General features: G+C 40.2%; 1 protein-coding gene across 1 annotated transcript in view; it reads right to left on the reverse strand.

The window, feature by feature from the left end:
* Positions 1–73: 73 nt before the first annotated feature.
* The window catches only part of ttc7a (tetratricopeptide repeat domain 7A), a 50,916-nt gene continuing 36,180 nt past the window's right edge, over positions 74–14,809 (reverse strand). Inside the window, exon 21 of the mRNA XM_069538716.1 lies at positions 74–1,749. Within this exon, the coding sequence (XP_069394817.1) occupies positions 1,531–1,749 (219 nt within the window). The 3' untranslated portion in view covers positions 74–1,530. The remainder of the gene's footprint in view (positions 1,750–14,809) is intronic.

Raw genomic sequence — 14,809 nt, forward strand, 5'->3', positions numbered from 1 at the left:
TGTGGTTAGGCACTCGGAAGTGATGTCCATTAGTCACAAGTGACAAGGCAGGTGAAGATGCACCATTCAGTAGTGATTTTTAAAAGCCATTGTGGTTTATAATGGAGAGCATTACTAAGAGATGAGTCAAAAAAACAACACAAAGAACATACACAAACACACTATTAGGGGAAGAGTCGCCTACTGTACCGTACAAACAGAACAAACATAACAGGGACTGATAACACCCCAGAGGGATGGTCTTGAACAAACACACATGCATGAAGATACATAATGTAAGAGATGTACAATATGAATACACATATAGACACACACACATAACGTGGAATGATAAGTGAATGCCCCTTCTACATCCTATGGGAACTCTTATTTGAGGATGAAAGGGTGGTAATATCCCTCTGTGTTTGAGTGTGTGTGTGTGTGTGTGTGTGTGTGTGTGTGTGTGTGCGCGCACATAAAAGCTGTGTCAATCAACGTGATCATCAAAAATACATCAGAGGCTAAGATAAGGATGAAGTGGAGCTGCTGTTGTGACTGGGAGCCTATACATAATCCATGTATCTGCATTTCCACATATAACACAACAACATACTGTACAGTCCATCTCAAGACGCAACCAGCACATCTTTGCAATTTATGAATCATTAAATGAAAAATTCAGTGATTCATGAAAAATATATCATTTGTAGTATTGTTGAAATAAACGTCTTCACTAGTAATAACTCCATAGGAGATGTTCATTGATATAGTACTTAAAACATTTGTCTATACAGCCCTGTTACCTGCATCATTCTCTTTTCATGTTGATACATATTTTTCGTAATTTGTTTATCCAACACAGCTTACTAAGATCAGATGCTATGAATGTACAGATGTAGTAGTTTTGGAAACTTAGAGGATCACCATGACACAACCTACGTTTGAAGGAATATTAGAAGCTTTTTAAAAGCCTTTTTGCCTTCTTGCCAAGAGCTAGATGAGAAAATACATATCATTCTCCTGTTTGTTCATTGTTCACTGGCAACAGGGAAACAGCTAGCAAGGCTACACACTAAACAATGACTGTTTATAAAATAGGGGACATGACAGGAGCACAAAAGTGAATCTCTTAATTGCCCCCCTGGTGGCTGGCTGGAGTATAGGTTGTGAGATTGACAGTAGAGCCCGGATTGGTCAGGCAGGTGTATTGATGGGATGTTGATAACATGGTTCCACTACACGATCAATGCTGCACAGACTCTGGCTCCAAATGTCGCTCAGATGGTAGCACCTGGGTCTGGGGTAATTTGGCTTCATTTTTCTAAATTGGGAGGAAGTGGCGACATAATTTTAGACAGTCATTGTTCCAAAGATGATGACATCACTTAACATCTGTAAGTGCTCCTGGCTCTAGCTTTAAATGTTTTACTCTAGGAAAGAAAGCAAACAGGTCTATTTCCTTAAATGTCAAACTATTCATTGCACCAGTGTATAATCATCCAGCCAGAGGCCAATTCCTTAACCTTCACTCAGACCCCAGGCCAGGCCCCCTCAGAGCTCCCTGAGAATGATGGTGAAGGGCCGTATGGGGCAAGACGCTTCAAGCTCCAATGCCGTCAAGAAGCAGTCGGGGGCCTGGCTGGCGCTCCGAGACTGCAAGGCCTCGCCCAGGCTGCTCCACGCCTCGTGAGAGGTGCTGTGGATCTGAACTGCATCACGCAGGACCTTCTCCCCGAGGTGGACACGCCCGGTTTTCACCAGCAAACGACCCTGGATGGGAATATGGATAGAGGGGTAAAAGAAGAAGTAAAATGTTGCTTCAAAATGTTAATCAAAAATGTCATGTCAATTTGTGTTTTTTGCAGTTCTTGATTTGGGAACAAAAAGTAATTAACCACTGGTTTAAAATGGGACAATGCGTCATTTAATTGTTGAATTAAATCTCCATTAACCCGACTTCTGAGGTAAATTACAGGATAAAAACTGGAATATGGCTTACTCTCTTTTTCAAACCTCAGAACCTCATTTGTCATGTTTTTTCAAGGTCCTGAATATCTAACATTAGAACATTTTTCATTGCTTGATAAGATCAAGTAAGCAGATTGTGGCTTTTTACAAAAAAACTAAAACAAGACAAATCTTGGATTATAATCCCTGCTGTCCTGTGGACCAGTTTAGTACAAAAACGACAGTCACAAAATAGCAACAACAACAGACTCTACACCACTTGAATTTAGAGTCATGTTCAACTGGGACTGTACAACTGAAGGGGGAAAACAATCCACAAATCAATGGATAAGAGGTAGTTCTCTGCAGTACACACACACACACACACACACACACAGATGAAGGTTTAGACCATGCTGCCTTCACTAACAACACAAGAAGAAAATCGTGGGTATCCCTGAACAGACATGTAGTGCATACCTCTTCAAAAGCCTCAAATTTCCCTTAGACTCAAACAACCTGCACCAAATTGCACACATAGTTATCACACACTGATAACGCACTTAGCAGTTCCCAAAGTCAAAAATCAAGATTCTCAAGAAAATCACAAAAATGTCTAAATATATCAATGTTAAAGAACTTCCTAAAAAACATCCTGGATCCACCCGCTTAGTTGTATCTGCTCCAAAAGTTAAAGTGTTCATCCTTAGCCTGTGTACCACCCTTCCAGCCAGTTCAGTAGTTCTTGTGTAGTCCTGCTAACAGACAAATAGCAAAGAAAACATCACCTCCTTAGCAGGTGCAATTAAGGTAAATTCATTATATACTTTCTTTACTTTGTTAAAGTGAGCACAGCCAAACACTACATATTCACTTTTTACTTGCTGAAGGTGAGACATTATAGTTTAACCAGCTAGTCCTCTCCAGTCTGAAGAATGCAGCAGGGGATTGTCCAGGTCAGACGTGTTTACAACACAAATCTCTGGAGCGTTAAGGTGAGGGGTGGCACAGCATGGAATGTATAAATTCCCCTCTATGGATCACATGCTTTTGCCCACTCTCGAACAGTGAGTCCTCCACATAATCTCCTACTGTATTCTCACATGGGCTACCTCTGACATTCGCCGGGGTTACTACCAACCGGCTGGCAGGCCAAACTCCAGAGAAAGTTTAGAGTCTCTCACTTTAAAAGCCCCTGAACTCTGGATAATAATGTTAAATTATCAGGAGTTCAGTGCATGTCTGAAAGCATCTTTGGAAAATTTTGGCGTTACCATAGGGAACATTTCATCTTGGAAACACTGAACTATTACTGCCGCCCTAAACGTCCATCTAATGTGCTGAGGATGAAGCCAACCTGACAAACCAATCTCTATACTGCAATAACAGAGGCCTGCTGGGATTAATAACTGATGCACTTCATAATATTTTACAATAAATGTCAATCCCTTACACCATTCATTTCAAGAAATGACTGAGTAATGCATTTAATTCCCCAACACAGGTCATCACTTTCAGTACAAATAGCAGGCAAGTTAAAAAACTCTGAAAATATCCTCAAAAATGAACAAAATTCTGCAAAATGGAGGCAGAAAAATAAACAAGAATGATCTAAAAGCACTGGAATGTACCTTTAAAGAAGATGTTACTTCAAAGTGTTCATTTGCAGGACCCTGCTGGGCGTTGGCTCTGCCAGGAAGAGTGGTGGGTATGCATGCAAGCTCCACACTCTGCTTTTAAACTGTATTAATGTATATAATGTATGTATGTGTGTATGTGTGATAACTGGCATTTCATGTTAAGCGTATAGATGTCTAAATTTAATAAACGGCCATTATGTTTCAGGGTGTGTAGGATATATGTGAGAGAGTGAGATTACGGATGATATCAACTGTCACCATTTTAAAGGTCATACAGAACTTTGTGTGTGTGTGTGTGTGTGTGTGTGTGTGTGTGTGTGTGTGTGTGTTCTGTCTCTTCAGAGTTCAGCTCAGTTGGCGTGCCATGTGTTTAAGGACCCAGCAGAAAAGGGCGTTGTGCAACTGACCAACAGCATGGAGTCAAATCTGTCTTCCACACAAACATACTGCACATTCTCACACACACAATCACGCACACACACACACACACACACACACACACACACACACACACACACACACACACACACACACACACACACACACACACACACACACTACAGTGTCACAAGCACACAAGAGGTGACAACAGGCAACCACTCTTGCACAATATCATCCCCTCCCTCATTCTGACTATTACACACACACACACACACACACACACACACACACACACACACACACACACACACACACACACACACACACACACACAGAGCTGGCCTGAGGTCAGACAGACAAGTCTTGTTATGCAGTCCCTACTCACAAGCTCCAGATTAATTGGGCTGAAATTCACATAGCTGTCTAGGGGCTCTGATTCAACTTTCAAAAGAGTACACACACACACACACACACACACACACACACACGCACACACTCTCTTCCTCCTTTTCCTCAGTGCTGATGTGTGGAAAACACAGAGGAAGACTGAAACTCTTGGGTATGGAGAAAACCTGTCACAGGATGTACATACAGGTTTACCACCTTGTGTGTGTGTGTGTGTGTGTGTGTGTCAGTGTGGGTGTATGCCTCTGGTGTATGATGTATTCCTTCCCACTGGTTTGGCCACTAGTGTCCACATCTTACTGTCTGTGCTCTCCAGCCTCTCACAGGGGTTACATTGTTCCAGCGTCTCTAGCATAAACACAGTCGGCTACTAGGCTAACACACACCAACACACACATCTGTGCGGCATGTCAGTTATGCTGGTAACCATGGAAAAGTTGATCATTGTCAGCAGCTCAATCAAATAAATTCTACTGCATAGTGTGTACTGTGGTCTGATATAAACACTACGACGACAGGAAAAACTGACAGCCTAATACACGCACATTGGCAACTATAGAACAAAGTTCATCTCAAGTCTGTTAAAGACAGAGCTGGTCACTGGATGTTGTTCACTTAGCTTAGTAGGGTCAGTTCCAAGCAAATAAACCTTAATAAACAAAACCTCTGAAGTTGTTTTCATGAAACTATTTTAAAGTTGTACATGTACAGACATGTTAAAAATGTCAAAAGTTTGAAGGGAACCCTTTTTCCTGCTCAGGCTACAGCACAGTTTACTAGTCAGTATGTACAAACAATATTCTGGTCTCTGTAAACACTGGTCTCCTAAACATCTAAACCTGTTAACCTTGAGGCCTGGTATAATTTCTCAGCAATTTTCAGCAAATATTTTTATTCAGAGGGAGAGCAGAAAACGAGACACAGGTCATCCACTAATCACAGGCAGTTCAACCCCCAGCTTCTCAGGAAAGACCATTGGCTGTAACTAAAGATGGACAACACGACTGCTTCCAAAAATGAAGGCAAAACATCTGGATCGCCCCCTGGTAGTTGGCCACAGTATCTGCCATAAACCCCACCTATTACATGTTAGTTGATGGGACATGGACCAAACTTAAAAATCAAGCAAACTTAAAAAACTGAGACAGAGTTCCAATGGATTGTCGTTAGGACCTCGATACTACAGCTCTGGCTACCAATTATGTCATCCATCTTTATATAAAATCAAGACACTAAACCCCACATTGCTTCAGATGTATCGAACCATTGTAGGGCACTGTCCTTGGCATGTTGATGTGATTGGGTGAAGGAGACTCACTTTTAAGTACTATTTACAGTACTGTAGGTGCAACCATGCAGAAAATGAAAGTCAGTGGGAGAGTGAGCAGATTAAAAAAGGAAGTGAGTGAACAAATGTGTGCTCGGGAACATTTAGATTGCTCTCGCATGTTTTTGGCATCGCGCTGATAAAACTGTTATCTATTGGTTTTGCTTTAATTACTCACAGCCATCTGTCTGCAGTTTTACCTCAGCAGATCTCATCAAGCTTGGCAGCATAGGTTCGTTTCTTGTCATGCCATTAAAGCACAACTGAACTGAGCTGAGCTGAGCCAAGCTGAGCAAGTGGGCAGTGCAGTGGTGTTTCAGGCTGAATTTACGCAGACTTTTGAAATGCTGCAACAACACACAGCATTTAGTTAAGTGTATATTTCCATCAGACAGATTAAAGAGAATTAAAGCTTCCCGAATGTCAAACGCAAACACACCAAACGTAGATTTGATTATGGAATCGATCTGGGGAAATTAGTTTTTGTTATTAAGTGTCAGTTAGAGTAATTTATATTTCATGCTGTACAAAGACAAAAGAAGCACTTTTTAATAATCGAACATACAAACTATGACTAGGAAGACAGCAGAGAAATGTATTTATGGGACTCATATCTATTGAGTAACTTCTTTATGACAAAACTTTCTTAAGTGAACACTAATTCCTTTATTAAATGTTTGCATTGAAATTCAAGTTCAAATCTAGCGTGTAAAGCCACACTGATCGAAAGCCATACAGGCTTCAAGCAAATGTCTGATTGGATGTAGATCTAAAGTAGACTAACCCCATATTGCCAAAAGGATGACAAAAACATTTCTTTTACTTTCTCTGTCTTAATAAGTTACTGGGTGTAAATTGATGGGAAAATTGGCTACTTCATCTTTTCACAGTTAAATGTACAAAAAAATGAAATGTGCAAAAAGTAAAGATGGTCATATGAATCAATTCCCGGAGAAGAAAAACACAGGAATTAACATCTATCTAGACAGTGTAGAGACAGCTGAACTCTAAATTTAGACTCGCAATCTGCTGTTGTCAGCCATGCTGCCTACAGAGCCAAAGAGCTACGACTCATTGAAAAAACCTGGAAAATAAGAATGAGCCAATAAGTTGTTGAGCCTAGATTCAAGGCTAGAAACAGTTCTGTGATGGTTTCAGGCTGTAAGTGGTCAAGAGTGTGCTTGGCATGGTTCAGGTCACCAATAATGCAATGTGACACCCAGAGGGCTTGTAATGACACCCAGGAACCATCTGTTGAACCTGTAGGCTAACATCTAGTACACACATACACACAGTGGCATGGTGCCCTGCCATTGACCCAGGAAGAGAGCTTTTACCTGAACCATTAATCTCATCAGTCTGGGCAGACAGGGAAAGCTAAGGCAAGAGGTGAGCCAAGGCTACTGCCTACTTCAATTGTGGCAAACTTAATTATTCACCTAACGTGCTCGCTATTTTGACACTTCAACATTTTGGGAGGTAACGTGTTTGCTTTGCAGATGAGTCAGATGAGAATACAAGTGTCAGTGAAATATAAAAGCTACAGCCAGCATTCCATTAGATTTAATGAGTGTAAAGACTGGAAGCAGGGAAAAGGGTGGTCCAGATACATTGTGTTGATCAGAGAATGTCAGAGGCTCTATTGAGCCAGGTTTGCAGTTTCCCCCTGTTTCCAGTGTTAATACTAAAAATGATCTACATGTCTTCTGGCAGATGCTTCATGTTAGGAGTACAAACATAGGAGTGGTACCAATCTTCTCATCTAGCTCTTGAAAAAAGGAGGTATTTCCCCCAAAATTATAATCGTATCTATTTACCTACCTACCTGATTACCTATATCTCAAATGAAAATAATTTGTATGATTTGTACATTTATACACATGTACTAAAATGTAGGCAGGCATAAGTGGAAACCTTGGAAATTCAAGGATCCACTCAAAATAAGTTCTCTCTGACCCAGCAGAGGTTATATCTTATTCAGCACTTTTACTGAGCCATCTTTTGTGTTGTTGGTATCCACCTGTGTGGCATGAGCGCATGGCAAATAATGTGCATGTATATGTATCTATCCCTGTTGTTTGTGTGTGATCGAGTGAGAAAAAAGAAATGGCACAAATACATTGCATCAAGAATCAATTCCCATGAACATTCTCACCTTTCTACAGATTATAGGAGATACATAAATATAGAAAACTGTGAAAGTTATCATGACACATATACGTGTGAAAACACACATATGGAAAGACAGCAATAGGAAACAAGGGGAAGACAGAATGACAGAGAGAAGTGATACAGAGAAAAAGAAAAGGAGAAGTACGCGATGAGGTAAGGGAGTGTGAACGAACAAGAGAGAGCTAAAACGGGAACAATGAAAAGAAAGAAAAAGAGATGGAGAGAAAAAAAGGGAGAGGCGTCAAAGAAAAAGGAAAAAAAATGAGTGAGCCCAGATGAGCCATACATAGCAACGGAGGCACCAGCCAACTCCCAATCGTCTCCCTGTTTGCAACCCCGATTTTTTCTTCCTCTCTCTCTCTCTCTCCCTCTCTGTGGTTATCGGAGGTCTTGCTCAATAGAATATATTTCCGTGGTTGCTAGGCAATCCCATAAAGCGGCGAGAATGAGCAAAGTGTTATAAATAATGTATTTGCATTATCTAATCAGCTGACAACCACCCCCATCCACACACACAGAGAGGAGAGAGGGAGAGAGAGAGAGAGAGAGAGATGAGGGCATTTGATAATTGGAACGCGATTAATTCAATGAGCACAGTCCTCGTCCTTGAGAATAAGCATACATACTGTATGTGAAGCTGTGTATGAATATGCTGGAGAGGAGGAAAAGTAAAGTGTGTGTGTGTGTGTGTGTGTGTGTTTCAGACTGACTCAGAGGCCCCACTACAGAACAGGACGGATGGGATGTGGAGGATGTTGGGAGTGGGTCAGATTCATTTCATACCATCAGCTGAGGAAAGGCTGGGCCATGTTTCAGGATCAGCTATCCATCGGAACAGACACCAATGCACAACATGCCACACACACGTCGACCAAACACTGTGATGAGGTTAAGAGACAGGCAAATGTTTAAAAGCTGTCATGGCTAATTCTGTAATTGACAAACAGAATAAATACTTGGATTTAACCTGTGGACTGCCACAACCAAGACTTTAAATTAGAGAGTTCCTGCTAACCATTACCACACACACACACACACATGGATACACACAAAAATACCATAGGCCTATACTGGTTTCCCTCACTAACACACCCACATCCATCCAAAAATACTCTAAAACCAGCAGCTGACCAGAGCAGTAAGTCACTGTCTGATCATTGCCTTTCTCTTTCTCTCGTTCTCTCAAGCACACACTTGAAAACCATGTACGCATGCCTGATGTGAGCATACAGAGTGAGTAAAGTGGTTGGCCCTATGCTGTGACTGTGAAAAGATGGTGGTGGTGTGTTATTATGAATCACACCTCCTGTATAGCTTACAGTTATGGGTTTCACATTTCCCCTTTCCATCTACTGTGGAGAACAGTACAACTACACTCCACACTCTGTAGTTTACGTGAATGTAATTTTTGATGCCACATTAAAATACTCTAAAATGTATAGGAAACCATCAAGGCCAGAATGATGTCTACAGTATTAAAAGTTAGATGCAAGAATCAGCAGAAGTCTATGTTAGCTTAGCATTAAGACTGGAGGTTTGGAGACACAGCTTGCCTGTCTCTGTTCAAAATCTACTTAGTCTTAAAAGCTCATAATTTATTCAATGAGTGTATAAATGTTAAACAGACTGTGTTGTTAGAGGGAGTTTCCTTTTCGTTTCATATTGTGGCTATTTCTTGAATAAAATTTCTTATGCTCCCAAATACTATTTAGTCAAGAAATTGTTACAGTTTGTGACTAACAGAGGAACCACAGCCATTGTGGTTAAATGCACACAATGCAAAATGTGATTCTGGAAACCTTTGTTGCACATCGTACTTTTCTCTTCCCGATAATGACACTGTCCGCTGTGTCAAAATGGCAAATGACCAAAATAATGTAAATAAGTAGTTTTCAGAGGAATTTTACAGTTCTCATGTAATGATATGTGTTAATAATACATTTTTCTTAATGAAAAATTGCAAAGGAGTATAGCTTACATCTTTTATATATAAAATATACTTAACTATATACGACTCCTGATAATTGGACAAAGCTGTATAAGATCTGAAAAGGCATTCTAGGAAAGAACAGTATGTTCTTTTGCAGAATAATAGCTCAAGTGTAAGAATATCATCCAAGAATATCATCAGAATTCCCCTTAAGGCAGAGCGGAATAAATGGGCCACCGGCACACAAAGTGGCCACAGCAGATACAGTGTAAAAATAAATGCATGAAGCCAGAGCCACTGAGTAGCAGCAACTGTAGACTGTATTCTGGCAGGCTGATGCAAGCCAGAAATATGGGCAGTGCTCCAAATATAATGTCCTGCACAGCGTACCACTTAGACTCCATCACTTTTTAAGGATGCATTTATTTACCATAATGCTTCATTAGCATGTCAAATTTGCAATGCACAACATACAGAAATCTATATCAATGCATTCATCAATCGATAAATCAAAAAATTAAAGATTTCTTTGTATAGCCCATATTCAAAAATCACAATTTGTCTCATGGGGCTTTAACCCTTAACAAGTGACAAATGAGGAATAGCTTCCAAACTTTACAACTGAGAGTCATTTCTTTCCCACAGATAATGGCAGAGGGAAGTTGGGTCAACCAAAACTCTTCATTAAAACTTTTGTAGTTTCAGTTGGTTTTTGCAGAAGGGAAATGGTGAACTGAGAGAGACTTTCTAGTCAAAAGAACTGAAACCATTTGGAAAATAAAACATTATCTTGAGGAGATAATGGGAGATTAGTAGATTAGGTAAGACTCTTGAATGAAAATACTTTTATTATATATATATTTTTCCTCATCTTCTGTCTGATGTGGATCCTGGGCACATCCTGTGAGCAATGTTTAATTGTTAAGTTATCAGACATAATCTGTCTTGAATAGACAGACATGCCAGGCATGATCTCAGGAATACAACAATTTACCCCCAAAGTCATTTCTGCAAGAATACAAAAAGAGAAATGAAAAACAAGGACCACATATAAGAGATTGGAACCTGTGAACAAAACCCGACCCAAACCCTGGATACTTCCCCAAACAAAGCATGAAAATAAGACTGTACGTCTGAACTGTGCACTAGACCAGCACTCCAGATAATATATACATCGACAAACTAACATTTGAAGGGCTTTAATATAATGTTAAACTGGAAATGTAGGAATGGAAATAAATAGGGAGGGCCACACCTAAGGGAATCAGATTACGACAACTTGGAGAACAGTTTAATTTGGCAAGCCAGTCATAATCAACAGATAGGAATCACAGCAGACAAAACGGGGATGCAGCAGCCTCTGAAGTCCTACACGTAATGTTTATCCAAAGGGCTAATTCAAAGTTTGTGATGAGAACTGGGTGAACAGATTAATTTGGCAAGCTGGCCAAGTTCAAATACATGACTCAACAAAAAACACAGAGGGCTTTGGTGTAGTCCTAAGAATTCCACCTGACTGACCAGGTACATGGATCTTCAGAATTGAGGAGACCCACATAGAGTTAATCATTAAACGCAATTCCTGACTCCAGTAGCTAAGCTGTATCAACCCTTTCCTTGCCTCCAGTGGGTTGAATGGGTGCCTCTTGTCGTTTAACGTGATCTGCAGCTGAGCATGAAACAGAAAGCCATATGTAACATCAGCATTTTTCCAAAGATTCTCAGGTTTTGACAAATGCTCCTCAAATCCTCAGCTTCAGCCACGAGCACGAAGTCGCTCCCGTTGGACTTTGAGCTCAACAGCTGACAAGTGGCTATGGAAGAGTGAGTCTTATTCAGAAAAGACTCAATAATCTTGACCACAGACAAGAGGGAGGTTTCCCACATCCATATCAGCCTGTAGCTTCCCCTATCATTTAATAACTATGCCGCAATGCCCAGCACTCTGCTGCTAGGATGCCATGATGACCGTCATTTTAGACAATATTTGTCTTCTGGAAGTCCATCTTAAAAAATGATCTTATATTTCAAGACTAGACAATTACACCTAAATTAAAAACAGATTTTTGAATGTAATGAATACCAGTGTAAATACGATCTTAAAACTAAATGTTCTTTTTTCAAATGCCTCTATAGTGAATTTATCAGCCTTCAAAGTGTAATATAAGTACAATTTAACCTGCAGGAGCTTCAGAGGGCTGATGCAACATGTTCTGCTGTCGAAGAAGAGATACATTTCATCATGAGTTCTTAGCGTCTTCTGACATTTGCAACTGCAGAAATAAACCAGGGAGAATATGTCAAATAGAATTACAGCCGTCACAGATGAGCTCAAAGAGAAGTCCGGAAAATGTTAAATGTCAGGGAAAATAATTATGTGAGAGGAATGAGCGAGGAATTGACTCGCTACAGTAACTCGGCTGACTAGTGAGCACTGGGGAAGTGAGCCATCTACAGACACGTGGCTGAACCATCATATTGGTAAGCACTCTGGATTTTGGATGGTTTTGACCACTGCCCGCCTCCAACCCCTCCATCACAAACCTTGTCCACTTGACTTGTTTAGTTAAAGGATGCACACTTCATCTCTGCCTCTATGTCTGCATTTGAATCCTTCCCCGTCTGTATTGCACTGGTTCGCTACACATACAGTTTAAAAAAAAAAGTGTACTTACATGCCAAATCCATGAACGCAGACAAGCATACACACACAGTCATCTCTTGACACATGCACTTGTGCCTGTGCACACGCACACGCACACACTCAGACTAAGAACACAGCTGCCCTGTAAGAGACCCAGAGTAGGACAATGCCAGCTGGCTTTGTTTCAACTTTTCACCCCCTGGGATTGGTTCTCCCACAGGCCAAATTTGGAGAGACGCGTACCTCTGTCTACCCCAATGGGACTACACACACACACACACACACACACACACACACACACACACACACACACACAAACACACACACACACACACACACACATTAAAGTGCACAAAAGCATAAGCCTTATGTGGTCACAAGGTTGCAAGTACTTGAATCCAAGAAATATCGACTAGCACATCTATGATCACTATGGAGACCACAGTTGTGTGTATGCATGTGTTGTGCGAAGCAAGTATCAGGCAGTGTGGGTTGGGATTTGAGGAATATCCCTCTCTGGTCCTTTCACCATGACAACAGAGAAAGTTCAAAGGTCAGAGCAACCGTGGCTAATCCAGTGGCTCATCGGCAGGACAGACTGGAGCGAGACTGAGCGAGGGAGTGGATGGAAGTGGGTGAGAGAGGCTCTTTATTGTGTGTGTGTGAGTGAGAGAGAGAGAGGGAGGGGAAGAGAGAGGGAGAGAGAGAGATGATCTGCTTGGATGAAAGAAATGTGGGGGAGAGATCAGACATGCTAAATCCAGTCATTTGTTGAAATTTTCTGAAACTTTTTACCCAACACATTTCAGAATATGACTGAACTACTGCAATGATCACAATCATGACACTGACCAGTGCACTCACGTGAAACAATAAAATGAAGAGCTGGAACTGTCAGCTTGGGAGCTTCTATCAACCACCAATGACAAACTAGCCTTGTTCTAACATTTATATATTCTCTCAATATAAATTTTCAGACTAAAATATGCTATTGACTTGTGGAAGTGGGTGATTGTTTAGTTCCATAATGATTATGAGCAGCTGCCAATGCTACAGCTTGCAAGATTATATCAACCAGCCTGGTTAATGAAAACCTCACAAATATCATGTATGTACCATTCATTTTGTCTTCTCATCAACAGTCAACAGTATTTCTTTCGAGGAGGGCTGCACATTAACAATGCAGAGCACTTACTACAGGCTAACCTCCTGTACAGGCTTTACAAAAGGAGGGATTTGTTAAGCTTCACCACCAGCCCGCCTGATTCAGCATAATGAGTTATTGATTAGATATTAAACAAGTCAGAATACATTACAGCAGTAATGAAGAATCACAGATATTCGTCTATATATTGATGGTTGAATCCTTTCAAAGAAAAGATGTTAATCTCTTCGATTTAGTCATTAATAAGTTTAGTTGTATTCATATATTTAAAATGGGGTTAAGTATTTTGGTATTTCCATGACTATTTAAATTTGTAAAATCAGCTCAAAACTCCATAAAAGTTAATATCCAAAAAAAAGGGTTAAAACACTTTTCAAGTTGTATCTTAATGGTGTGCATGCTAGTGTGTGTATGTGTGTGTTAGCCTGAGTTCATGCTTGCATTCATGTATGTGTGTGTTTGAATATACATCATGTGATGTCCAGACTGAAAATCATTAAATTTTATTCCTGAGTGTATGAGTGTGTGTTGTATTTTGGGTGATATGACTAAAAATGTTATGAAGATAAAAATGTTCATATCGGTTGATGTGGATATTTATCACAGTAAATGTGAAATTGCTATTTGACCTATTTGCTCCTGAAGGTTGTGGTTTTAAACTCTCCTTTACAGAGAATCACAATATAAATTGAACTTGTTATAATGCTTTGTTTATGCTAATAAATAACACTTTATTACTGCCTTCCCTGCCTTCCACCAAACTGTGGAAAGTCTTTGCATTTCTATGCAATGACTTTGCTTGTGAAGACTTAAAGTTCTTGCCTGATGACTCACATGAAACTAGGTAATCTTATGTACTGTTTGTACTGTTTGTGGTGTGTTTATGGTTACGATAAGGAGATCTGACTGAATTAATATTTGTGTAATTCAATTTAGTGGCGTTAAGAAAAACATTTAAATTTGTTTGCATATGTTTGTAAATCTGAATGTACGTTACATGACTGCACATGTGAGTCTGACTTAACTCTCAAGTTCTTGTGTAACAGTGTAATGTAATTTAGTGAATTCAAGCCCAGCGTTTTCAGTGTGCATGAGTGTACAGTTGTATGCTAGGCTGCATACATGAGAGCATGCATCCTGGTCACTGGTAATTTAATACCATAAATTGAGTGAGACACTTAACAGAACAGAATGTTATAAATTCTAATTCAATTTAGCA

This window comes from Paralichthys olivaceus, chromosome 14 (genome assembly GCF_024713975.1).
Source record: "Paralichthys olivaceus isolate ysfri-2021 chromosome 14, ASM2471397v2, whole genome shotgun sequence".
Classification (NCBI taxonomy): domain Eukaryota; kingdom Metazoa; phylum Chordata; class Actinopteri; order Pleuronectiformes; family Paralichthyidae; genus Paralichthys; species Paralichthys olivaceus.